This window comes from Cydia fagiglandana, chromosome 12 (genome assembly GCF_963556715.1).
Source record: "Cydia fagiglandana chromosome 12, ilCydFagi1.1, whole genome shotgun sequence".
NCBI classification, from domain to species: domain Eukaryota; kingdom Metazoa; phylum Arthropoda; class Insecta; order Lepidoptera; family Tortricidae; genus Cydia; species Cydia fagiglandana.
The window spans coordinates 10,032,896-10,059,549 of NC_085943.1; the positions used below are offsets into that span (position 1 = coordinate 10,032,896).

The following is a 26,654-nucleotide window of genomic DNA, read 5'->3' on the forward strand; positions in this document are numbered from 1 at the left end:
AATTGCAGCTCTCCACTTCACCCTATCGGTTGCTTTGTGGAAAGCGTTGCTTAGTGTAAGGTCCATCTGGGCGGATATTTGGTCTCACCATCTCGTTGGACTTGGTCTTCTAGGCCGTCTGCCGTCCACCTTTCCCATCACCCCAAGTCTCTCCAAGTCGTCAGTCTCTGCGACCGAAGTATCTTAGTACTCGTTGAAGACAGATGGTTCGTCTATAACCCGGACTTTCAAGGGTAGATTGGATCTGAATAAGCGCATTATTTAAATAGGACAGTGACGGAAACTCACCTTCCTGGACAGAGAGGCATTGTGCAGCTCATCTAATGTGGGACGTGGCGCTGCGTGTAGGGACAATACGTTCCTGTAGTTGTCCAGCCTGGGCAACGCTTCGCGGGTGAAATGTCTGTTGACAAATTATTTGTTTAGCTTTACTTAAACGATGCAACAGCATCTAATTGTTCAGCCTAAGTCGGAGGGGACATCAGAGACATTTAAATCTTTGGATTTAAATGTCTCTGATGTCCCCTCATCATCATCATCATCATCATCATCATCATCATCATCATCATCATCATCATCATCTCATCATCTTGATACTGGATCTCTGATCTTTGTACTGGAGTGGTAGAGATGGACAGAGTAAGGCTAGAAGAAGCCCTTAGATCCTCTAATTTCGGCCAATGGTGCCTTGCAGCCGCCGCGATACGCATTCAGGTCTTTTACTAATCTGATATACTTTCTTTACTGATCTTAACTGACATAGCTATTATAAACTATAATGAATGTTCTGGTTCATACACATTTAAATAAGATAGTCATTGCGTCGTAACTCGTAAAGTTTGAGCAAGACAACAATGTATATGTATAAGTCGTTTCATATTTGATAAGTGTATCGAAATTGTGTTCTCTATAACTTCGAGAAACCTGATTTCTTACCTGAAGCTCTTGCCATATTTGGTGTCAGACGCCGTGAGCGGATCGTCGCTCTCCATCCCCGATTCGTTGGAGTCCTCCGTTGCTTCATCCTCAGACTTGCCCTGCATCTGCAGCAGAATATAATAGACATAAGTTAGCGCGAAAAATATTGACAAATAGTTACTATACAGGTTGGCCAAATAATAAGTGCATTCCCGTTGCCAGGGAGGTTTTGGGATTAAACTGAGCAACTTTTACTATGGGATCAAACAGAAATCGCGAAAAAAAAATTAGGCTGTTTCATACATTTTGGCTGGTCCATTTTCTATGAGGGGAGGGGGGTAATTTTTTTTCGCAATTTCTGGGTTGGTCCCATAGTAAAAGTTGCTCAGTATAATCCCAAAACCTCCCTGGCCACAGGAATGCACTTATTTTTTGGCCACCGTGTAGAGAATTATGAATAGTGAGTAAAGGTATCTTGGGCTTGGGCGGCTAACCCTACCGCCGAAAACCGGCAATGATACAAGGTTTGAATGGAAAACATGCTACATATTATAAGAGCATGAGCATAATTTGTACCTTAGTCAAGTTACCTACCTAATTCCTTTCAACGTACCTCAAATTAAGCATCGGTAGCTAAATTATAATTTTAGGTATAGACAAAAACACCTCGATGAGAAATCGTACAATAAAGTGCTCGATAAAGTGCCTCTACATCCGCGGAAGCTACAAGATCAGGCCAATACAAGACAAAGTCACAGAATCGCGCTTACGCTGGTACGGCCATGTCATGAGAAGACCAGATGATCACATGACAAAATATCCTCGTGGCAGTGGCAGACCCCTTACTACATGGATGTCAGTTATTAAAAAGGATCTCTCCAGTAACAATTTAGATCCAGCAACGACCCAGAAACGATATCTCTGGAGAAGGAGGATTAGCAGAGCCGACCCCAATTAGAAATGGGACAAGGCCGCAAGAAGAAGAGATGAGAAATCGTACAAAACGTAAGTATGTTGACATTATTGACATTGCTTACGGTTGTTCTATTTGTATAATTTGCCATCGTAACTAATTCAGAAACATGTGTTGTATGAATGGAACTACGCATTCAAAACACGTGTCGTGTGGCTCTTCAAAACATACGTACCAAATATGTAATTAAGTTCTCCGTAGACTAAAATTACGACATCAAGCTTGAATAATTAAGAATATAATTCAATTTAAGGTACAAAAATATAAAATAAATAGGTATTGACGGTTAAACGTAACGTTTGATGAACTTATTTTTTTTTTATTATGCCATATATATTTTTTATATATTTAAAAATATGTCCGTTTGCTTCCTACATACACTTTGCTTTCGGATATACAAAGATAATATGTGTCGAAACATTGTAATTGTAATTGTGTTTGTATTTTTGTATGTGTTTATATATATGTATATGTATGTTATATATATTAAACTATTTGTTTGTACCTATTGGTACATATTTATATAATTGTATATGACCGAATGTGTAATCTTCTTATTCCTGTAATTTATTTCGTGCACTACCTGTTTTTAAAAGTTTTCTATTCTTTATATCCTGCTACCCCAAGGTTGTCTGGAAGAGATCGCTTACAGCGATAAGACCGCCTGTTCCTACCATTATTTACACTGTAAATCTGTTATTGTATTTTTCTTTGTGGTGCAATAAAGAGTATTTACTTACTTACTTAATCTCTAGCTTTTACGTAGTCTTCATAGTGACCCAAGACCACCTGAGAATCCACTGCGTTAAAGATAGAAATTGTATTTTGTTCTTAAGCTGTTCGCTGTGAATTCTGCTGCATCCGTGTACGGTAATCTAACTTAATCGCAAGCAACACATCTGATAATGTAGACGCATATCATCCACGGAGTTTAAGGTATTCTTCTTCTTCTCGCGTCGGTGGTTCAGACTGCGCGGGATCAGAGAGCCAACCGCGAACCATGTTCGACGTTTTGTCTCTCTGTCGCACTAGTAAATTCCTACGTAAGTGTGACAGGGATGCAACAAGTCGAACGTGGTTCGCGGTAGGCCCTCAGAAGTTAAAAACGATATTTATCGTATTTATAGGGTACCTTGGCATGAAATTAGTATAAAACAATTAATTACCTAAAATCATGGGTATCATAACACTAAAATCAATTATCACGTTTTCCTAATACGTTAAACATTGAAGCACGACTTCACGATCTTCACAGAATTACACAAGGACGTATGACCAATTACATTAACACGACAATCGCATCGATACTTTAGGGCTTCAACCACATAGGTGACATTAAAGCGACTAAGATTCGTCCGTGTTTCTAGTTTGATTGAACATCCTCGTAGGAAAACCAATACTCAAATATATAGGTACAGTCAACTCAAACTTAAGTCAGGTAAACGCCAAAATTATGTTTTCAAAGGTCTAAAAAAGTTTTACTACGGCCGTCTGATACACATATCAAAATTTTCTTCCTGCACTTACTTACTCATTTGCAAACAACACCACATACATATATATTTTATAGACTTAAAGCGCCTATAGCCAATGGCTAAACAATACGCAATAAACAACAAACTAAGCAGGATAACGACTCATTAACCCTTAAAAATACTTGTAACTGTACATATATACTATACGTACAAACAAACAACATAAATTATAAGTAGGTATAATTATGTTGTTTGCTCTGCCGCGTAAGTATTTATTACGATGTTGACTTCTTTTTGGTGTCGATGGATTTTATTTTTTATTTTTGATGTACACAAGATGAAAAACAAAAAAACTCAATCCCACGTAATATTTAGGCTTAATTAAATTTAATCTAGATGGATAAGCCCAAAATATCTACACAAACCCACTGAGAACCGAAAAACGTCATACAAAAACCACCCATAGCAGAATGCTTTCATCAAACGGAGTTTAGACAAACATATAAAATATATACTTAATAATAATAATACACTAACTACAGACCCATCACATGCTTGCCTACACTCTACAAGCTCCTTACATCCATTTTGAGAGCAAAAATCAACGCGCACATTGCCGCAAACAATATTTTGGCCTCTGCTCAAAATGGATGTAGGGTTGGGTCCCGTGGTACTAAAGAGCTCCTCCTCATAGACATGACCATCTGCCAACAAATCCGGCGGAACAGGGGGGCCCTCTCAGCAGCTCTGGATTGACTACAAGAAGGCCTATGATTCGGTGCCTCACTCATGGCTGGAGAGGGTCTTAGAGCTGTATAAAGTTGATACAGCTTTAAGAGCCTTTCTAAGCGCGTGTATGAGGCAATGGACCACAGTTCTTCGTCAACCAGGAGGCGGGGATGAACGCCCTGGCCCGCAGGATTTTATAAGGATTGAGCGAGGAATATTTCAGGGTGATAGTCTGAGTCCCCTGTGGTTCTGCCTAGCTCTGAATCCTCTCAGTACCTTGCTGAAGGATTTAGAACTAGGTTGCCGGCTTCGGAGAGGGGGTGAAGTCATTTCTCACCTTCTGTACATGGATGACCTCAAATTATTTGCACCGAATAGCCAAGACTTGCTGGAGCTACTGAAAACCACCGAAGTCTTCAGTAATGCCATCAACATGGAGTTTGGTGTCGATAAATGTGCGGTTATGCACGTACAGCGGGGGAAAGTTGTAAATTCAACAAATTTACAACTTTCTGAGACAATGTCTTTCAGATCCATCTCTGAATCAGAAACCTATAAATACCTTGGTATGTCACAGTCGTTGGGTATTGAGGAAGAGGGTATTAGACGGTCGGTGAAGGAGCGCTTTTTTAGTCGGCTCACAAAAGTACTTAACAGTCTTTTGTCAGGAGGCAACAAAGTGCGCGCCTTCAACGCCTGGGTAATGCCTCTGCTCACATACTCCTTTGGCATACTAAGGTGGACTCAGACCGAGCTGGATGCCCTGGATCGGAGGGTCCGACAGCTGCTCACCACACACCGTATGCTGCACCCACGCTCGTCTGTTATGAGATTGTACATCCCACGGAAATGTGGAGGTCGCGGCTTTCTAAACGCCAAAAATCTCCACAACCGTGAGGTGTACAATCTCAGGAATTATTTCCTCAACAACGAGTGTGGGATGCATCGTGATGTGGTGGCAGCTGACAGGGGCCTCACGCCGCTCTCCTTGGCGAACGAGAACTGGCGCAAACCTGTAGTACTAAGCACCGAGGACCGCAAGGCGATATGGAAGGATAAGCAGCTACACGGGCGGTTCTACAAGGCCCTCATGGGACCCGATGTAGACCTACCCGCGTCGGTGAACTGGCTACGATTCGGGGACCTCTTCGGAGAAACCGAGGGTTTTGCCTGTGCAATTGCGGACGAAGTTATCATGACGAATAACTACCGGAGATATATCCTGAAGGACGGTACGGTCGACATTTGTCGGGCATGCCGCCGTCCCGGAGAGTCACTCAGGCATATTATCTCCGGTTGTTCTCATCTTGCTAACGGCGAGTACTTGCACAGACATAATCTCGTAGCCAGAATTATTCACCAGCAACTTGCCCTCCTATACGGCCTTGTGGACCGTGAAGTGCCGTACTACAAGTACTCACCTGCGCCAGTTCTCGAAAATGGTCGTGCCACGCTCTATTGGGATCGATCTATCATCACTGACAGGACTATTGTAGCCAATAAGCCTGACATCGTGCTGATAGATCGATCGCAGCGCCGGGCCGTGCTCGTCGACGTCACCATCCCCCATGATGAGAATCTCGTGAAGGCCGAGAAGGACAAGTCCAGCAAGTACCTAGACTCACGAGATAACCGCCATGTGGGATGTTGACTCGACGATCATTGTTCCTATAGTCGTGTCAGCGAACGGTCTCATAGCGAAGAGTCTCGACCAACACCTAGAGAGACTCTCGCTAGGTGGTTGGATCAAGGGTCAGATGCAGAAGGCGGTAATTTTAGACACGGCGCGTATAGTACGTCGATTCCTCACTCTGCGGCCCTGACCACCGGCAGCTTGGGCCCTGCCCCGCTGCCGGCGGCACCCTAGGTTAGGTTTTTTATAATGTGTTTATAATTTTTTTTTTTATTGTTTGTAAGTGTTTTTATATTTTACTTTTATATCCATATTATAATTAACCTAACTTAAGAAGAAAAATAAATAAAGAAGAATAATAATAATAAAATTCTTTATTGTGCACTACTAAAGAAAAGTACATAATAGAAGAAAAAAAAAAGACAGGACTTAAATGAGTAGGTAACAACAGGCGGACTTATCGCTATAAAGCGATCTCTTCCAGACAACCTTCATGAATGTGGTGATATTCTAAAAACCTGCGTGCCTTTCTATAGCTGAAAAAGCAAATCTCGTCAGTAAAAAAAGGCGCGATATTCAAATTTTCTATGGGCCGACATCCCTTCTCGCCTACATTTTTCTGCCGCTTTTTTCTACTGACAAGATCTGCTTGACCAGCTATAGTTAGATATCTCACTTCCTTCTCCTCCGAACATTTTATAATTCATCTTTTTTTTTTTCGATGTGGCGCGCGCACAGCTCTTGTGAGCAAGGACCCCGCTAAGGATACGGGCGAGCCTTGCTCATATGCATATCTGTCGCCAGTTTTCCCTTAGTCGCCTTAGACGACACCCACGGGACGAGATGGGGTGGTGCTATTCTTTTCTGATGCTCTATAATTCATCTCATCAGTCAGCCTGACCTCCACGTGTTCTCAGAAGTCAGAACTACGTCTACAGCTCCGTAAGATAGTATCATTAATATCAGCATAAGAACATCACGTAAACATGAGATTACTTTGATTGTGATCTAACTACTGTTGACGTGGACACTCATCACTGGGACTGATTTTTAATGATTTGCACAACTATTGTATTGTGCAGAACGAATTATCTTAGTCATGACCTAATTCTGTCAGCAAAAATCTTAAAATAAAGAATGAAGAAAAATTACATACCGTTGGAGTATACATGCATTTTGCTTCATTAACATCCAAATGAAAGTTAAAGCCTACAAATGGGGCATTATCTATGAAAAGGGACCTTATTGTCGATGGCGCTTACGCCGCACAGCGTCGCGCGGCATTGTATTTATATCGGAGCATCATTAATAATGGCGTAAGCACCATCGACAATAAGGTCCCTTTTCATAGATAATGTCACAAATAACTTTGTATGTAACAATCAATGGAGGCTTAATATTGCCTTAGGATGGTATTCCACCCGTCCAATTCTTGTCTCCTGTCAAAATGTGAGACGCAAATAAGTACACTTAAGACCAAAAAATTGGACAGGTCGAATACCACCCTTATAATATATCACCATTTAGTCCTTTACTAAATGAGGTGAGTCTAACCACCAATAGTATTTCATGAGATCTGTCAAATAGAACGAAATCCCTCAAAAGTTCATATTTTTGACACGATTAAAGTATCCACGCTAAAAATTCGCTAATTATCGTGTAAAAGGTTTTACTGTTATTATAGTGTAAACAACATTATTTGCGGTATTTGACGTCTGTCACTCACAACAGCAATACTACGTAAAATGTCTTGCACATCGAAATCACAAAGGAAAACAACTGCACTGCGAACGTTTACGTTCTACGTCTTTTTTTTTTAATTTTAGGGTTGGCCGGACACCACCGTCATGAATCGGTAGTCGTCTAAGTAAATCGATATGAATTTTTCATTTTTCTTTTAATAAAAATAAGGAAAAGGTGGATAATTAACTGTAAATATGGATATATTTATCGTCACTTAACAGACAACAAATTTGACACAGAAATAACATAAATAAACTGTAAAATAGATCCCCAGTTAGTTTCAATTTTGACAATGGGTGCGACCTACTCGGTCGGTGTATTAAATGCATTTAGCTTGCGGGAAAACCATATAATTCTAGCTTTATTTAAATCTCAAATAAAAATTCATTATACGTCACAATTCGATACCTCAGTCTACGTGCCATCCAATCGTAATCGCTTGCTGTGACAATCGATTTGCGTTAGTTACATCTCTAGCTATATTCGTCAGTCATAATGTGTCAAATACCGCAAATAATGTTGTTTATACTATAATGGGTGCCGACTGTATTGTGTGTTAAATAAACAATTGTATCGTACAAACAGCTTATTACGGCGGCGTTATTAAGAAATTTATAAAATATAGTTTATACATATAAATAATTGACCGATGACCGTACAGGAGTTTGATGAGTAATCTTCAATATAAACGTTTACGTTACAGGTGAAGTCTAAAAGTGTTTTCACAATGTCTAATACAATAGTCCAATATGTTTTTCATATCTCATGCTCTGAAAGTGGGTCGTTGTTGTTCTAAAAGGTGCGCAGAAAGTGATACGTTTATGCTCTAGTGCAGAAAAGTGGTGTACTCCTCTGCGTCCCCGTCCCACGAACAACTGGGTGGAAACAAAATGGAAAAATAGTGTCTTTATTTCCTCGCCTAGGACAATTGGTAATTGTTTAATTTTACGAATCCCACGTTAATCCCTTTTTTTTATAAAAAATGATGTAAGTGAATTGTTAAAAACAAATTATTCTTGATTTCTTTCGTTGAATTCTATTTACTCGATTTCATAAGGCGGGAACCAAAAGGAATACACCAAAAATATTTTTTTAAACCTTACACTTGCGTAAATGAGCAAAGGCAGAATCTTATACAGCCACAGTTAAACGTTTGCACGATTTTAAATTGATTTTTAAAGTTATTTAGCACTATATTCATGAAATAAAATACAAGATAAAAATTACTTATATTATTAATTAAATTGTTATATAATATTTAAAGTACTTTTATTGTGTTATTACGTGGTGCGGCGCACCAAGGTTGCGGTGCGGTCCGGTAGTCTGTTGCGGCTTTTAGAACGAAAAAGTATAAAATTAAAAAGTAAGAGGCAATCCCGCTGATTTTCATACTATAATGAACAAATCATTTTAAAATTACTGCAGTTTGTTAAAAAATGTGTGTTTTCGTAAATATTGCAATCTTTAATGATTTTCGCTAGGGGTTATTAATCTTCACACGTGTAAAGTCTCCGATTGCAAGTAAGTCCTAAGGAAAATAAATCATGGCCGTAGATCTATTAGGTACTTCCATAACTGATTTTGCGAAATTGCATTGTCTTGTTTGGTTTCCTCGCATTCGATATGAAAAGTAGAGTGTTTAACTCGGGTGAAAGGCACCATTTCTGTCTCGGACTATTGGCGCTCTCACTGCGTTCGAGCGCCAAACTACCTCGACAGAAATGGGTGCCTTTCAACCCTTGGTTAACAATCTACTATTGTTGCGTAGTGATTTGTTGAAAGAATTGGGTTGGTCTATTGGAGCATTGGTAGCACAAGCAAAAGCATGCCATGCAGCTACGGCAGTTTTACATCTTTACAAAGACGACGAGCAGACAGTATGCTATTTGAACGATTTAGACAATATGCACAAGGTAGTTTTAGAGGTTAGTTATATTAGAGTACACTATATAAATTGATTAATTATAAAATTTATAAATGTAACGTCTAAACAAAGATTATTAGAATGACCTTTAAGAACGTTTTTACTAGAGACTCAAAAAATAGTGTTAATGTAGTCATTTCTGTGACAGGTTCCAAATGAAGAAACACTAAAGAAATTGGCAGAGAAACTAAAAGAAAATGACATAGGGACATAGCTCATAAGTTATGGATTGAACAACCAGAAAATATAGCCACATGTCTCGCCTTGAAACCATATCCAAAAGATGAGGTGAAAAAATTTGTAGGAAAATTTAAATTATACAAAGCAAAACTGGAGACTTCACAATAGTAGGTAATAGTTATATTTTTATAAAATACCAAAATAAATAATCAGGAAAGTAAACAAAATTATCTACTAATTATTTTTATTGTTCCAACATTTTTATTTTTCGATACCCATCAAATAACGAGTGTGTACTGTCTCTTCCGAAAATCGTTTTTTCCATATTGATATATTTGTTATTCGCAATTTTTACCATTTTACTTTTTCTCGATAGCATCCTTTTCCGGAAGCATTTCTAGCCATTCGCATATTTTCCTATTAATTTTATTTTCCAGTAGTTTATTTTCCTAATATGTTTTCTAACCATTCGCATAATTTGGATATGTATTCTTATACGAGAGACTCACTAAAAATAACTTCTTTTTAGGGTTTCGTACCTCAAAAGGAAAAAACGGAACCCTTATAGGATCACTCGTGCGTCTGTCTGTCTGTCTGTCCGTCTGTCACAGCCGATTTTTTCCGGAACTACTGGATCAATCAAGTTGAAATTTGGTACACATATGTTAGTTTGTGACCCAAATACGGACATGTAACGTAAACAAATGAATTTTAAACATGGGGGCCACTTTTGGGGGTAAATGAAAAAATGAAAAAAATAAATTTTTCAAACTATATCATGTTACATATCAAATGAAAGAGCTTATTGTAAGAATCTCAAATATATTATATTTTTTTATAATTTTCGAATAAACAGTTTAGAAGTTATTCAAGAAAATAGGCAAAAAATTACCATCCCCCCCCCCCCTTATCTCCGAAACTACTAGGTCTAAAATTTTGAAAAAAATACCTAAAATAGGTCTGACATCTAAAATAGATGACAGGAAAACCTATTAGAAATGTACAGTCAAGCGTGAGTCGGACTTAATTACAGTTTTTGATCCGACCGCTACGGATTTTTTAAATAGATTTCACTCGCGTTTCACATAAAAAATACATTGTTAACAGTGCCGGATTACTTAGAGTAGTGGTTTTCTTAGAGTAATTGGTGATAATTTTCTGATAAGATAACCATTTTAAATATTTAACGGTCTTACCTACTTACGAGTAATTGTAAGGTCAAATTAAAAATAATGTTTAAAAAAAATGTTAAATTGAGAGCTAGCTTAAAGTTTTTTGTACTCGTCGACTTTAATGGTTGAATTAATAAAGACTTTGTAACCAATAAGCAAACAAGCACGTGCTTTAGGGCACCACGTTCAGGGGGGGGCACCAAAATGCCAGGTTGAAAAAGGTGAACAAATTTTAAAATTAGGGACAGACACATCGTTTTTACCACACGATTTTTTTTAGCTGTCCAAAAGCTAATCTGCAAAAATAATGGCGCGTAATTCTTTGGGAAACAATCGGTAGCACTAGAAGAGTCGTGATTACATGCATAGATTCGATTTCAACCCACTCTTTTGCGGTTCGGCGTTAGGTCTTATGCGAGGCCTTCTGCCTTACGGCAAAGTTGATCTTCTGCCTTAATTACACTTGGGCGTGGATCCAAATCCAAGTTTTCCTCTTTCGCAGCTGGGCCTACTGCCTTTCTCACACTTCGCCAATTCAATTCCAAGCTCTGCTTTCTTGCATATTTTATGCATGAAAACAACCTCGCTGAGACCCTTAAATATCGAGCCCTATGCGAAGCTAGGCTGATAGAAAACTGTCCCATCCCTTTTCTGTATGAAATCCTGGATTCGCGCCTGGTTGGGACTAAAAGTAAAATTGCGTTTATATATCGAAAAATTTTCGCGCTCGCTTCGCTCGCGTTTTCAATTACTTTATAAGGTATGATAAAGGTGACATTCGGGTGGCGGCTGCAGCAACATTACTCTGTTGCAACGTTACTGCTGCAGTACTGTCAACTTCCGTGATAAAATGATGTGACTGATTTCCATACTAAAAGTAAGAATGTACAACTGTCTATCAAATTGCGTTTTTATATCGTAAAATTTCCGCGCTCGCCTCGCTCGCGTTTCTATTACTTTCTAAGCTATGATAAAGGTGACATTCGGGTGGCGACTGCAACAGCATTAGGTACTCTGTTGCAACATTACTGCTGCGGCACTGTCAATTTTCGTGATAAAATGATGTGACTGATTTCCATTCTCAGCTGTAATGCGGCAATGAACTTCTCTCAATTTACCAAAAAAATCAATGTAATCTTGATGACCCTAGGGAGAGGGGGCACCTAGAAATGCTTAGGGCATCAAAATATCTTAATCCGGCACTGATTGTTAAAATTTTGTAATATACGGAACCCTTGGAACGCGAGTCCGACTCGCACTTGGCCGGTTTTTGTAAATCAATATCGTACAATATAATTAGTCGATTCTGGCGTTTTGCTCGCAGTTCACCTAACACACTCCTCCTCGCTTCGCTCGTCGTCGCACCTATCTATTCCGTGATTGTAAACAAATAAAATATAGTGGGAAATTATGCGAATGGTTAGAAAACCTATTAGAAAATTAAGATATTGGAAAATTAAAATAATGGGAAAATATGCAAATGGTTAAATTAAGATTTTGGAAAAGGATGCGATCGAGAAAAATTTTAATGGTAAAAATTGCGAATGGCAAAAATATCAATATGGAAATAACGATTTTCGGAAGAGACAGTACACACTCCAAATAACTAAAACTCGAATTGTCAGACTTGTAAGTTCATAGCTGCATAAATGAAAACTTACATATCTGTTTATATACATTTATATATTATTAAAAAAACCTATATACAATTGTAATATACATATTAAAAATAAATAACATAATACTTCTTATTTTCTCTTACTTCCTTGGTATTTTTTTTAAATTAAATGTATTGTTGATATCAATATTAAACATCAACAACTCAACTTCCGTGACACAAGATATTTAGATTTTTCTTCGTGCATTCCAAACATATTATTCTAGGTCAAATATTAACACAGCTATAATTTAATTAGGTAATTATAGGTACATATATGTATATGAAATAATTCAAATAATATTATGTAGGAATCATACAACGCGCCATTTTTAGGGTTCCGTAGCCAAATGGCAAAAAAACGGAACCCTTATAGATTCGTCATGTCTGTCTGTCTGTCTGTCTGTCTGTCTGTCTGTCCGTCCGTATGTCACAGCCACTTTTTTCCGAAAGTATAAGCACTATACTGTTGAAACTTGGTGAGTAGATGTATTCTGTGAACCGCATTAAGATTTTCATACAAAAATAGAAAAAAAACAATAAATTTTTAGGGTTCCCCATACATAGAACTGAAACCCAAAAAATTTTTTTTCATCAAACCCATACGTGTGGGGTATCTATGGATAGGTCTTCAAAAATGATATTGAGGTTTCTAATATCAGTTTCTTCTAAACTGAATAGTTTGCGCGAGAGACACTTCCAAAGTGGTAAAATGTGTGTCCCCCCCCCTCTAACTTCTAAAATAAAAGAATGATAAACCTAAAAAAAATATATGATGTTCATTACCATGCAAACTTCCACCGAAAATTGGTTTGAACAAGATTTGGTAAGTAGTTTTTTTTAATTCGTCATAAACCGTAAACCGCAATTTTATTATGTTACTTGCTGTTACGGAACCCTTCATGGGCGAGTCCGACTCGCACTTGGCCGCTTTTTTAAACAAACTATATCTCAATAATTAAATCTATACGAATCAATAACGAAACTAACTAAACTTACTAAAAACAACTTCAATTAAAAGTGTTACCATTGAAATAACACAACCACAAAGATATGTGTAATAAACTCCTGCTATGTCATGAAATAACACTGGTTTAGAAATATTATGTTTATTTTTGTAATACTTTAGTTTGTTTATATGAATATATGTTAATATAGACCTTTGCTGTAATCCAAAAGCAATGACGTGACGTTCAAGAAAGCGTATTCGCTTTAAATTAGGGTTACCTTTCCTTAAGTAACCTGTTCTGAATATACGGAAATATGGAATTACCACCTTGTGTAGCATTGCTTCACTTTTATCATTGTAAAACTCTGCTTTAGAGTAAAGGTAATTCAACGTAGATACAACAGTGAACCGTTTTCTTTCATATGCAACTGCTTTTAGAGCGTCAAGATCGTTTTTACATATTGTGCTCTTCTGTACTAATCCTCCCATATCTAGCTCCGCGCTTCCTTTCATATAATTATATTTAGCTCTACTTAAGTACAATTTATAGTTATCGCTTAGTATTTCGGGCAAAGAATTAACTTGGTTAAAGTACATCGGTCTTGTAAAAATACTTGTTAAGTCGCTTTGGTAGAAACTCAAAATTAGCCAGGCAAATAAAGCCCATGATAAGACAAAACATGTAATCTTTTTTTTAGGCGGGTTATTAGTTAAGTAACTGAACATATCTAATGTCGTTAAAACTAAGTGGTACAAGTCCCTGTTACAACTAAATTGTATAAAATATGCTACTAGAGTTACACACGCAAACGCTAGGGATATAAGTCCCCATACCAATGGGTTAAACACTTTGTACATTACTTCCCATTTGTCAATTTGCCTTGCTTTTGGTACTATTAACACAAAATCGTCAAAAAAATGAGGGTAAGTAAAATCAAAAACTTGCAATCTGTAATGGGACAGAATAGTTCCTCCCAAAAGATAGTCTATAGCACCTCGTTGAAGCAATGCAAGAAAACCTGAAGCTGTGTGATTTTCACAAACCAAGCCATTTCTGGTCAAATTTGAATTATATGAAATGGAAATATTAGTGAAATTAATTCTCTTTAAAATTCTTATGAATTCTTCTTCATATCCAAATGGCTCGTCATGGGTATCCAATGGGGTAAATACGAGTGGCACCAAAATGCTCACTATCACAGATATATTGCATCCCGAGTACGGTGTTTTATGTCGTTCTTCCAAAGAGGCTTTAACATCTGCCCAAATAGGTGAATTCTCTGACGAAATACTATCACATTTGTACTCCTTAATAGCATTTACAGTAAAATTACAATGTTCACCAAGTTGAAAATCATAAAAAAATATATAATCATGGAGCACAAGTACTGTTTTGAAAACGTATAGATAATGTAGCTTTCTGAAAAAATCTTCTTTGCAACAGCTAAAGTGTTTGACTGTTACGAAAAATGTTGCACTGGGATTCCAATATATATCCTTTATTAAATCGTCGAATCCGTTTTCGCACTCTTCGAGGTTATCGCAATGAACAACATAAGCTTCGTTGTGCTGCTTAAGTCTTGTAGCCAAAAATGTCCTCACCTGGGTTTTAATATTCAACGAATAAATATAATCCAGGAATTTGTTGTTCTTAACATTGACTATAGTTATATATTTTAACGCTGCTGTGTTTTTAATAATTTTCAAAGAACATTGGTTATTGTTATGTTCTTCATCTTCAATCAATTGTGCTAACATGGCCGGTTTTATAGCGCTTGATGGCTGTATCAAACAAATGGTTGTTATAGGCAATATGCCTGTAATGTAGTAAATTAAATTAGCCATAGGTACCTAAATATATCTCTTGAAGTTACTTCTTTGTGTTATAATGCATTGCGAGCGACTCATCGCCCTCGAGCTTACTTGAAACTTGTACATTAATAAATACACACCTACACGTAATAAATCAGGCTCTTACCTTACCAATTACAGTACCTACCTACATTTTAGGGATCCGTCACATTGAAATAAAAACTCATTTTTTAAAGAGTTAGTTTTTTATTGAAAGAGCTTTATTTAGCTATAATTACACCCCAGAATGAATATAAGCGAAATGGTCGGGAAACTGTTTTCTTTTTAGAAACATTGTATAGAGCACATGGGAATAATTAACGGGATTTTCTCTGAAATTAAAAGGTAAACCCTTATTATCCTCGCAGGTGCTTATAATACCAATTATTTGTGATATTATTTGTTCTGTTAGTTATTGTTAGTTAGTTATAAATAGTATAAATAATAAGACTATATTTTTATCGCTTGCTTGTTTAATTATTTTAAATCACGTGTGAAGACTGTGTTAGTTTTTAAATCAATAAAATATAAACATGGGAAAGTAGGTATATGATATATTATGAATATTATGATATGGCGATGGCGCCACTCTAATATCTTTGGATCTATGACAAAAAATATATGCTGCGGAATCCTCGAAACGCATTTTATAAATACCTACGCGTTGGTTAGTAGTATATCACTCCAATTATGGCCAAAGGGCAAAGTTAATCAATTTTATTGTGTCTACAATTTGTCCATCCAAGGTATTTCCACCTATCTAAGTATCATGGTATAATAATATACTCCGCCTGGTACTCTCTTCCCGTCTTTTCTAGGTCACCTGACTGACACAAGCCTACGTCATCGTGCGACAGCCGCGACAGCGCTATATGGTAATATGCAATAGCGCTATATATAGCGGCCATGTTATTGTGACGTAGGCTTGTGTCACTCTGGGAAGAGAAGACTATGTCTAAGGCACTGGTTCCACCGCGAGCTAGTAAGCTATGAGCTATCGGCTATAAACACGAACAAAAGATAAGCACTCCCGTGTAAATAAAAGAGACACGGCGATATTTATAGTTACTCGCCCAGCGGTGAGCTATAAATATCGCCGTGTCTCTTATCTGCCAGCGTATTATAATTTACTAACGTTGTAGTACTTCGGGTCGTTGCGCCACAGTATTAAGTAAGTAAGTATAGTACATTGTGATACAAGCGTGCTACAATGGTCATTACACACAAGGCGATATTGTGCGCGCGAGCTGTAAGCGCCATAGACGCTTTTGGCGCTTAAGTCCTTTATGGCAATTTCTGCATTTTGTAAAATTTCCAAAATGTGGATCGTCAAAAAAAGAACATTATTATGGGAAAGGACTAGGTGTAGACGCCTTCATATTTATGTGTACTACAATACAACTATAATCTGTCATCATCGGAGTTGTTATCATATCATTGTCGTTAGATCGTCTGTTATTAAGGCCTCTCCGATTTGCTTTATGCCGGCTACATACGTAACGATAAATCGTAACGATTAAACTGCGCAGTTTTATCTGCCGTGTGTATGACAAATCGTTGTCGATTATCGTAACGATTTGTCATACACACGGCAGATAAAACTGCGCAAATCGGACTGCACAGTTTTATCGCTACGATTTATCGTTACGTGTGTAGCCGGGGTAACAAAGCCATTCCATTACAGACGGGCGTACTAGACTGAGCTTGGTCCAGTCCGAGGCCTGTCCCATCGTATGGAAGGTGGTCCGCCATACATCCGTTAGCCCCTATTCCCACGGGCGCTTTTTCAACGCGCGTTAAAAAAGCGTTTGAATGACACAAATGGATAGCCATGTATGTATTCACACGACGGCGGTGGCGCTTTTTATTATTTATTTATTTTCTTCTTCTTCCTGGCGTTATCCCGGCATTTTGCCACGGCTCATAGGAGCCTGGGGTCCGCTTGACAACTAATCCCATGATTTGACGTAGGCGCTAGTTTTTACGAAAGCGACTGCCATCTGACCTTCCAACCCAGAGGGGAAACTAGGCCTTATTGGGATTAGTCCGGTTTCCTCACGATGTTTTCCTTCACCGAAAAGCGACTGGCAAATATCAAATGATATTTCGTACATAAGTTCCGAAAAACTCATTGGTACAGTCAGCAGCAGATATACCTGAGCGGGCAAGGTGTCCAAGAAAACATATACACTTCAATCGTCACAAAAATAAGGACATCTAAGTTGTCATTTTAGCATAGGCTTTCAGTTGGTCACATATATCTTAACTTCTGAGTTTTTCTTTAACACATACTCCCTTATTTAATCACAATGACAATAACGGTTAGAATGTCAGTGGTAACTAAGCACTCAAATTCAAGCTGCTGTCATTAATACCTACACGCACTGCCAATCACGTACGTCAGCAGCTAGGGTGCCACCAGTTGCTAAGCAGTTGTTATTTCAATGGTAACTAAGCATCAACATTTTATCTGTTTAAATAAATACTGTAGCAGCTACGAATTGACACCTCCTTTCTTAAAGAAGTATTTTATCGTCAAGTGTCAAACTTAGACAATAAATAAGTAGGTCCTACGAGAATGATCGGTTTTTTATTTTAACTGTCATATGCGGCCGTTCTTCCAAATCGTAGAGCATATTATATGTTAATATATTTATTTAGCCCGCTTATTGTACTAAAATATACTATATAGTACTAAAATACGATGCTCCGCATCGATCAAAGAACGAAGGAGAAAATAATAGAATTGAAACTTAAACGTTCACTGTCCCAATCTGACATTTAAACCTTATGGCTTTGTAATAGAGGCTAGCCGTGGCCCCACGTGAGGAGCACGGGCAGGCATATCCAACTATGACTCCTCTCTTTATTTTGTTGGTTGGACTCATGATCCGCAAGAACGGTGCCTCCTCTTCTATAGATGTACCTATGCGATAAAACCATCACTGCCATGCATATACCTACGTAATATGCTAACTGTTGACCATAGGAATGACGAATTTTGTTTTTACAACTTAGCAGACAGGATAGAGTATACGGAGTTATATACGGTATGTATCGGAGCGAGGGGCCGGGGGGGAGACCCATTGATGTTTGGGTATGCTGAGCAGCTTTTGCTAAGGGACCAACCCCGAAACCCCGGAAAAAAAAATATTCTCCCATAGAAAATTTCAACATCAGACCAGCAAAATGTATGAAACTTCCAAATATTTTTCCGCGTTTTCGGGGTTGGTCCCGTGGTGGCAGTTGTTCAGTGTGACCTGAACATTAATGGGTCTCTTTCTTGGCCTTTCGTTCTGATACGTACTGTATATCTTTGAACTTTTTGTTAGTATAACCAGTATAACCTAGCAGTAAACATCAAATGGCATTCCGCACAGGAGTAATCTAAGGAACGCCCACTGCGGGTTCAAACCTACAACGTCCTGTTAGAAAGTCGTACATACGCTACATGTGACATATCTTCAAAAAACATAAACTTATGCGAAATTAATATAAAACCACAAATTAAGTAATACTCGTAATAGAAATGAAACCCAAAAAAAAAACTGTAATCTCTAGGTGCATCCGACTGAGATTTGAACCAGCGGTCTCTGCTTTGAAAAGCAAACGCCTTAGTAACAAGACCACAACGTGCCTTGACAATTGGCTCTAAATTCGGCTTCAGTTAGCTTTCGCTATGTGTCACTCATTCGTATTGATGATTCTATTAAATAAAATAAATAGTTTGCAATAAGCTGACTGGCAGGCCTCTGTCAATGGTTGAAGGGCAAAACGTGAGATAGATGTATGTGATGACAAGACTGTACTGCTTTCGATGATTGTCAAAACCAAAGTCAAAACGCTTTACCTGAAATTAGCATAGCTATTATTCATTCAATTTACGACCATACATGTATGCTTTAAACGTCTATTTTTCCATATTGTTCAGATATATTGGACACGTTGACCGCTTAGATACCAGTGGTTCTTTGGTATCAATGCTAAGCTAAGCTAAGGTATCAATGATTTGTTGTAAGTGTAGAAATTAATGAATAGCGTCTGTTAAGATATTTGTGACATGTTGAGCGCTCACAAGTAAATGCTGCCATGACAGTCAACAACTTTTTGACAGTTTAAACGTTTACCTCTCTTTGAGCACCTGGAGTGTATAGCGACTTCTGCTGCTGACTGTACGAGCCGGGGTTTGAACCCGCGACCTCCGGATTGAAAGTCGCACGCTCTTACCGCTAGGCCACCAGCGCTTCATGTTCATGCGTTTTTATTATTTATTTATTTTATTAGTCAAATAAGTAACACAGCATACAGTAAAACCAAGGAACTGTGAAACTAAAATATAATACAATTCAAAGAAACAATACATGAGGATAAATACAAGTTTTAAACATTTGATTTGGGAAACATTGGATTGGATTTTTATCAAGTGTTGTTGGATTTTCGACTTAAAGCCTTGGTCGTTAAATCGAATTTAGAGTGCGGACAGATTCAAGCGCTTTTTTAATGTGCGTTGAAATAGCTCTCGTGCGAATGGGGGCTAATTGAAGACAATTTTTTTTTCGATTCAACCTTATAGTGTGGGGTGTCGTTGGATAGGCCTTTCAAAATAAATAGGGGTCTTTAAACAACATTTCTTGATGAAGTGAATCATTTCGGAAATAATCGTTTAGAAAAAAAAGTTTTTCCTTCTAACTTTTGAACCATCTGTCCAAAAAATATGAAAAAAATCATGAAAATATTGCTTAAAAAACTCAATCAAATAAAATTAAAACAAACTTGATCAGTTAAGCCGTTTATGAGTTATCGCTAAAAGTCTTCCATTCTTATTTTAATTAAAAGCTTGGCAACCCTTATTTGTGACCGGATTTTCGCAGGCAACCCTATACCATTGTATTTGCAATAAAATTACCATCATTTTGATGTATAATTCAAGCGTCAGACAGATGAGTGCAATTATCGATATATAATCACCTCTTTAAACACGGCAACCACATAATAGTGACCACAAAAAGATAGGCAACCTAGTTGATTTATCTTGTACAAGTTGTATACTTTCCATTGAAACTTATTTCGTTCGTCAGACAAAACGGTGAAATTTGGCGAAAAAAATTTTTTTTTATTTTTTAAAAATAGCCTTAACCATATTTCTTTAGGAAACCCTATTTTTATTTATGTTCTGGAACATATTTTCTTTCATATTTTCATAGTTTCATCCATCAGACAGATTGGTGAAGGTCGACCATAGAATCAGGATCGTGGGATCTTAGACCACTACGTCTTGTATTTATGTAAAAATAAGTAAATAAAAGTAGGTACTTTTTTAAATAGTAGGAGTAAAATTACCAATAAATAAATTATCTTATAGTGTAAACCCCCGAACAAGCCGGGTTTCGAAAAGGCTATAGTACCATAGACCACATCCATATTACGCTGCGGCAAGTTATACAGAAGACCGAAGAGTATAACTTACCATTATGCTTAGCGTTTGTGGACTATGAGAAAGCCTTCGATTCGGTGGAAACATGGGCGGTGCTTGAGTTTCTTCAGCGATGCCATATTGACTATCGGTACATCGAAGTGTTGAAGTATTTGTATAGTAACGCCACCATGTCGGTCCGAGTACAGGAGCAGAGCACGAAGGCGATTCCATTGCAAAGAGGCGTAAGGCAGGGAGACGTTATCTCTCCGAAACTGTTTACTGCCGTAATGGAAGACACCTTCAAGCTCCTGGAATCGCAAGGACTTGGCATCAACATCAACGGCGAATACATCACTCACCTTCGATTTGCCGACGATATCGTAGTCATGGCAAAGTCGATGGAGGAACTCAGCATGATGCTCGATGACCTCAACCGAGTTTCACAACGGGTGGGCTTGAAAATGAACATGGACAAGACGAAACTTATGTCAAATGCCAATGTTGTGCCCATCCCAGTCTCTGTTGGGAACTCGGTACTCGAAGTTGTTGACTCGTACATCTACCTAGGACAAGTAGTCCAATTAGGTAGGTCCAACTTCGAGAAGGAGGTCAACCGCCGAATCCAACTCGGTTGGGCAGCGTTCGGGAAACTACGTAATGTCTTTTCGTCCGACATACCTCAGTGCCTCAAGACGAAAGTCTTTAATCAATGTGTGTTACCAGCGATGAGCGATGACTTACGGCTCCGAAACGTGGTCTTTCACTATCGGCCTCATCTCAAAATTCAAAGTCGCTCAACGAGCTATGGAGAGGGCTATGCTCGGAGTTTCTCTGCGTGATCGAATCAGAAATGAGGAGATCCGTAGACGAACTACTTAAAGTCACCGACATAGCTCACCGGATTAGCAAGCTGAAGTGGCAATGGGCAGGACACATTGCGCGCAGAGAAGATGGCCGATGGGGTCGAAAAGTGCTCGAGTGGAGACCACGGACTAGCAAACGCAGCGTAGGACGTCCACCCACAAGATGGACGGACGACCTTGTTAAAGCCGCCGGAAGACGCTGGATGCGGGTGGCTTCCAACCGGTACGAATGGAGGTCCAAGGCGGAGGCCTATGTTCAGCAGTGGACGTCTTATGGCTGAGATGATGATGATGATGATGATAGTGTAAACAACATTATTTGCGGTATTTGACGTCTGTCACTCACAACAGCAATACTACGTAAAATGTCTTGCACATCGAAATCACAAAGGAAAACAACTGCACTGCGAACGTTTACGTTCTACGTCTTTTTTTTTTATTTTAGGGTTGGCCGGACACCACCGTCATGAATCGGTAGTCGTCTAAGTAAATCGATATGAATTTTTCATTTTTCTTTTAATAAAAATAAGGAAAAGGTGGATAATTAACTGTAAATATGGATATATTTATCGTCACTTAACAGACAAAAAATTTGACACAGAAATAACATAAATAAACTTTAAAATAGATCCCCAGTTAGTTTCAATTTTGACAATGGGTGCGACCTACTCGGTCGGTGTATTAAATGCATTTAGCTTGCGGGAAAACCATATGATTCTAGCTTTATTTAAATCTCAAATAAAAATTCATCATACGTCACAATTCGATACCTCAGTCTACGTGCCACCCAATCGTAATAGCTTGCTGTGACAATCGATTTGCGTTAGTTACATCTCTATATACGTCAGTCACAATGTGTCAAATACCGCAAATAATGTTGTTTATACTATATCATCAAATACAATGCAATGTTGAGAATTAGGTACCATAAAGTCATCACGTTCGGGGTTCAATCAGTTCAACGACCGCGATTTCTTTGCATTCTTCAAATATGTGCTATGGCTATGACACGATCGAAAGTTGATCATTTTAGTACCTTGTCACTTTTACTTAATTGAAGGGCCAACATATTGAATGTGCTTATTCCACAGAACGCGGCCAACAAAAAACTAAAGTAACTACGACAGCTATGAGATATTCTATTTCCCTTAGGTACAGTCGCCATCAGATATATCGGAGCAGCCAAGGTGTTCACAAATATCTGAACACGCCTCTATTGTCAAGGCATTAGAGTGCGCGTTCAAATATTGTGAACACCTTGGCCGCTCCGATATATCTGATGGCGACTGTACTTACCTGCCTACGTAAATTATCAAACCTTGATTACGCTGGCGTCCTTTGGCATCCCTAAACACTGAAGCCAATTGACTTAGATTTATAAAACCCACTTAGTAAATTAATAATTTACCGAGCGTTGGCGAAAACTTTAGGTTTCGTTAAAATCAAAACATAGTTATGACCTATCCCGTCAGGCCCCTGGTTTCATATTTAAAAAGACCCCGCATCTGTTTCTTCATCTTTAAAAATAACATCTTGAGCTAATTCACCTTATCGTCAGATTCCAGCCACGCTCAAAGCTGAAAGGTCCTAAAATATCAGTTAATGTAATGCTCATAAGCTACTTTGATTTGGAACGGTAGAATTTACGAGGATTGCTAAGTTTAGTCAAGTCTAAATATAGCAACACTTGAACCTTGTTAACACGGACAGGACAATGATAACAAGTGAAATGTCCTATTAGGATATCGTCCAGAGACGTAAGTGCTAAATTGTCTGGATTCGTCTGCATTCTTGAAATGTTAGGTAAGGTATGTAAGTCACTTCCACAACCCTAACTAGACATTTTAATGTAACTGTTTAACTGACTTCTATCTAGTTATCTTCCTAAGAATAAATTTAATTATATTATGATGATTGATGACTAGCGACGCCCCGGGGCTTCGCAGGGGTTCCACAAAACCTTAACAAATTAATTATACTTGAACCTAACTACATATACAGGGCGTCCCACGGCTATGCCACATGGAGGGAAAGTACCCTAAATATTGTAGATGGAACATTTTACTGAAAGAAGACATTATTTTAATTTAAAAAACAATTTAAACTGCATTCATAGATTTTTAAATAATTACATGGTTGAACCGGGAATCGAACCCGCCGCACGAGAAAAAAAATCACCCTGTAGCTTTATCATACCGATCGAAAGGCTTGATCATAAGGATTATTTTTTGCTAAATAACATAGTGTCGGAAATAAAAGGAAGCCCATGAATTGTAACATTTTTAATTCAAAATTAATCAATTTAATTTATCAAATGCTCAAAATGTAGTCTCATTCTGTTGAATACAAAGCCGCACTCTTTTGATTATTTCGCTAAATTTCACATCAAATGTTAAAATTCATGGTCTTCCTATTGTTTCTGACACTATGTTCTTTAGCAAAAAATAATCCTTATGATCAAGCCTTTCGATCGGTATGATAAAGCTACAGGATGATTTTTTTTCTCGTGCGGCGGGTTCGATTCCCGGTTCAACCATGTAATTATTTAAAAATCTATGAATGCAATTTAAATTGTTTTTTAAATTAAAATAATGTCTTCTTTCAGTAAAATGTTCCATCTACAATATTTAGGGTACTTTCCCTCCATGTGGCATAGCCGTGGGACGCCCTGTATAACTCCTCCCTCAAGAATCTCTCTATTGATTGGTGGAAACCGCATGAAAATCCGTTCAGTAGTTTTCGAGTTTATCGCGATCATACATACACACAAACAGACAACGGCGGCGGGGGACTTTGTTTAATAAGGTGTATGTGATTAATATGTGTTAAAAGTGTGATAAATCGAACATGTTTAGAAAGGTCAGTGGAAATACCCATTTCCGCTTTCCAAATGACTTTGCTGGTTTCATTGGAACCGCTTAGAAGTGTTTATGCATTGACACATTATGTTTATAGCTTCAATGTAAACAGAAACTGGCATTGTCCTTATGGTGGAAGGCATAAACAAATGCAGCTTGTTTATCTTTCAGCCTAAGCGAAGGATGCAATAGTAGCGAAGAAGTCGATACGGACTATTTCACACCGACTTTGATGGTGTAAGTAAAAACTATTATCTACTTTTTGTGACCTGACCTGATGGCTGTTCAAGAATGCGATAAATTAGAATCACGCGGTCAGTTCTTTTGCTGGATGTGTCAATACGGTCAAATTCGTTGCCTAGATTACCACCTAGAATCCCCAGATTTATTGGTGAGTTGAAACTGGGTCAATCCGCCAAGACCAGGGATTATTCCAAACGTGTATCGTCCGCAAATGAAAGATGGCCTGAGACTGACCACTAGGTAACAGTTGTCCCACTCCCAGCGACAGGGATTAAGATCGTTGAGCAACTATTTAGAATGGCAATAAGGAAAACATTAAAAAAGCAAAAGAATGAAAAAAGAAGAAGGAGATGCCAGAAGAAAATGTTACGAATCATGAGGTCGTAATTATACTGGCTGACGAGAGGCGAACGCTCGCCTGCGATTTTCATCATCACCATCATCATCTCAGCCATAAGACGTCCACTGCTTAACATAGGCCTCCCCCTTGGACCTCCATACTGCCGGTTGGAAGCGACCCGCATCCAGCGTCTTCCGGCGACCTTAACAAGGTCGTCGTCCACCTTGTGGGTGGACGTCCTACGCTGCGCTTGCTAGTCCGTGGTCTCCAACTCTCCACTCGAGCACTTTTCGACCCCATCGGCCATCTTCTCTGCGTGCAATGTGGCCTGCCCATTGCCACGATGCCCATTGCCATTGCTGCGATTTTAATATTTTGAATATTTGCCTTAAAAATTCTGTTACAAATCCGACTGCATTAGAAGCCAATACAGCCATCATTACCAAAAAAGGCCACTTATATTTCTAACACTATCTTGTTGAAACTAGGTCGGTCCGCCAAGAAACCAGGTATGTTATTTCAAGCACCCATCCCGCTAAGTGGACCTGCGAGGCTATAGGAAGCGAACGCCGCGGGTGCACTTATCCAATTTGAAACTATTATGATTTATTGGAAGACGGGGCGCCGACGGCGAACGTCTTCGATGTTCGGAGATGGAGGGAAACGATGGGTAAAAGGCCATGAACTTGAGTCAACTCTTGTGGTTTACTATGACTATGGTCCAATTTTTTACGTACATACAGGGTCATTTTTGGACTGTTAGTCATGTGTTGTTGATATCTATTACCTACCTAAGTACTATTGTTGTTTTTAGTTTAGTTGAGCGCATCGCCAACAAACTGTTTTACAGTTTGGCGAAACTTTAATTATAGGTAACACTGTACTTTGTGTTCTGTTAAATAAAAAAAATATTGTGCGAGTTGATTATTAGGTAGGCCATACTGAACAACTTTTTCTATGGGACCAACTCGGAAATCACAAAAATTTTTTTGGCCGATTTTGGTCGAGTGGATGTAGACGTTTTCTATGGGAATGCCAATTTTTTTTTTTGGGATTTCGTAGTTGGCCCCATAGAAAGGTAGTTCAGTATGACCTACCTAATCGTAATCACCTCACACAATATGTCTAACGGTCCAAAAATTACCCTGTATATGTATTAAGCCCATATGAATTATAGGTAAGTATATTGTATAATTTGTATATCTCAGATTAAGGGTTGGGCGTGGGCGGATCTAGTTACGGTAAAAGGTTTCACGAAAATCGCGTCATATTACTTTCCAGTAACATGGGAAAACGACATAATTGGCACCGCCAACTACTAGTAAGGGTAGAACTCGAGTCTTTTGAGTCTAAATTTGAAAAAAAAATCGTTTCTACGAGACTGCGCTAAAATAAAACTTCTGAGATTTTTAGGCTGTTTCCACCATAGATGTGCGATGATGCGGCCAACGAACTGGCCCACTAGCTAGTGCCTAAAGTTCGTTTTTTTAGCATTAGAAAGAACTTGCAAGAAGGTAAGCGATCTTGACATGTCTTTTAATTGAAAAATGCTTATTAAAAACCAAAAACTATTACTTATGAAAGCAGAAGAATATAAATGATCGTATTAGATTCATAATTGTTACATATTTGCCGTAACTTATTTTTAAAATGTGTTTTTCAATTAAAACTATTAAAAGACATCAAGATTGTTTACCTTATTTCTAATGCTAAAAAAAACGAGGTATAGT

At 38.3% G+C, this 26,654-nt stretch overlaps 2 protein-coding genes and 1 pseudogene across 2 annotated transcripts in view; 1 reads left to right on the plus strand and 2 right to left on the minus strand.

Annotated features, from left to right (window-relative positions):
• The window catches only part of LOC134669572 (bumetanide-sensitive sodium-(potassium)-chloride cotransporter), a 52,263-nt gene that overhangs the window by 23,065 nt on the left and 2,544 nt on the right, over positions 1–26,654 (minus strand). Inside the window, exons 2-3 of the mRNA XM_063527224.1 lie at positions 937–1,043; positions 289–403 (exon numbers count right to left, since the gene is read on the minus strand). Coding sequence (XP_063383294.1) covers positions 289–403; positions 937–1,043 — 222 coding nt within the window. The remainder of the gene's footprint in view (positions 1–288; positions 404–936; positions 1,044–26,654) is intronic.
• On the plus strand, positions 9,117–9,810 carry LOC134669238 (putative peptidyl-tRNA hydrolase PTRHD1; annotated as a pseudogene).
• On the minus strand, positions 12,383–15,464 carry LOC134669285 (uncharacterized). The gene is made up of 2 exons (XM_063526789.1): positions 13,678–15,464; positions 12,383–12,388 (listed from the first exon to the last, which is right to left on the minus strand). The coding sequence occupies exons 1-2, from the start codon at positions 15,196–15,198 to the stop codon at positions 12,383–12,385; spliced, it is 1,527 nt and encodes a 508-aa protein (XP_063382859.1). The 5' UTR covers positions 15,199–15,464.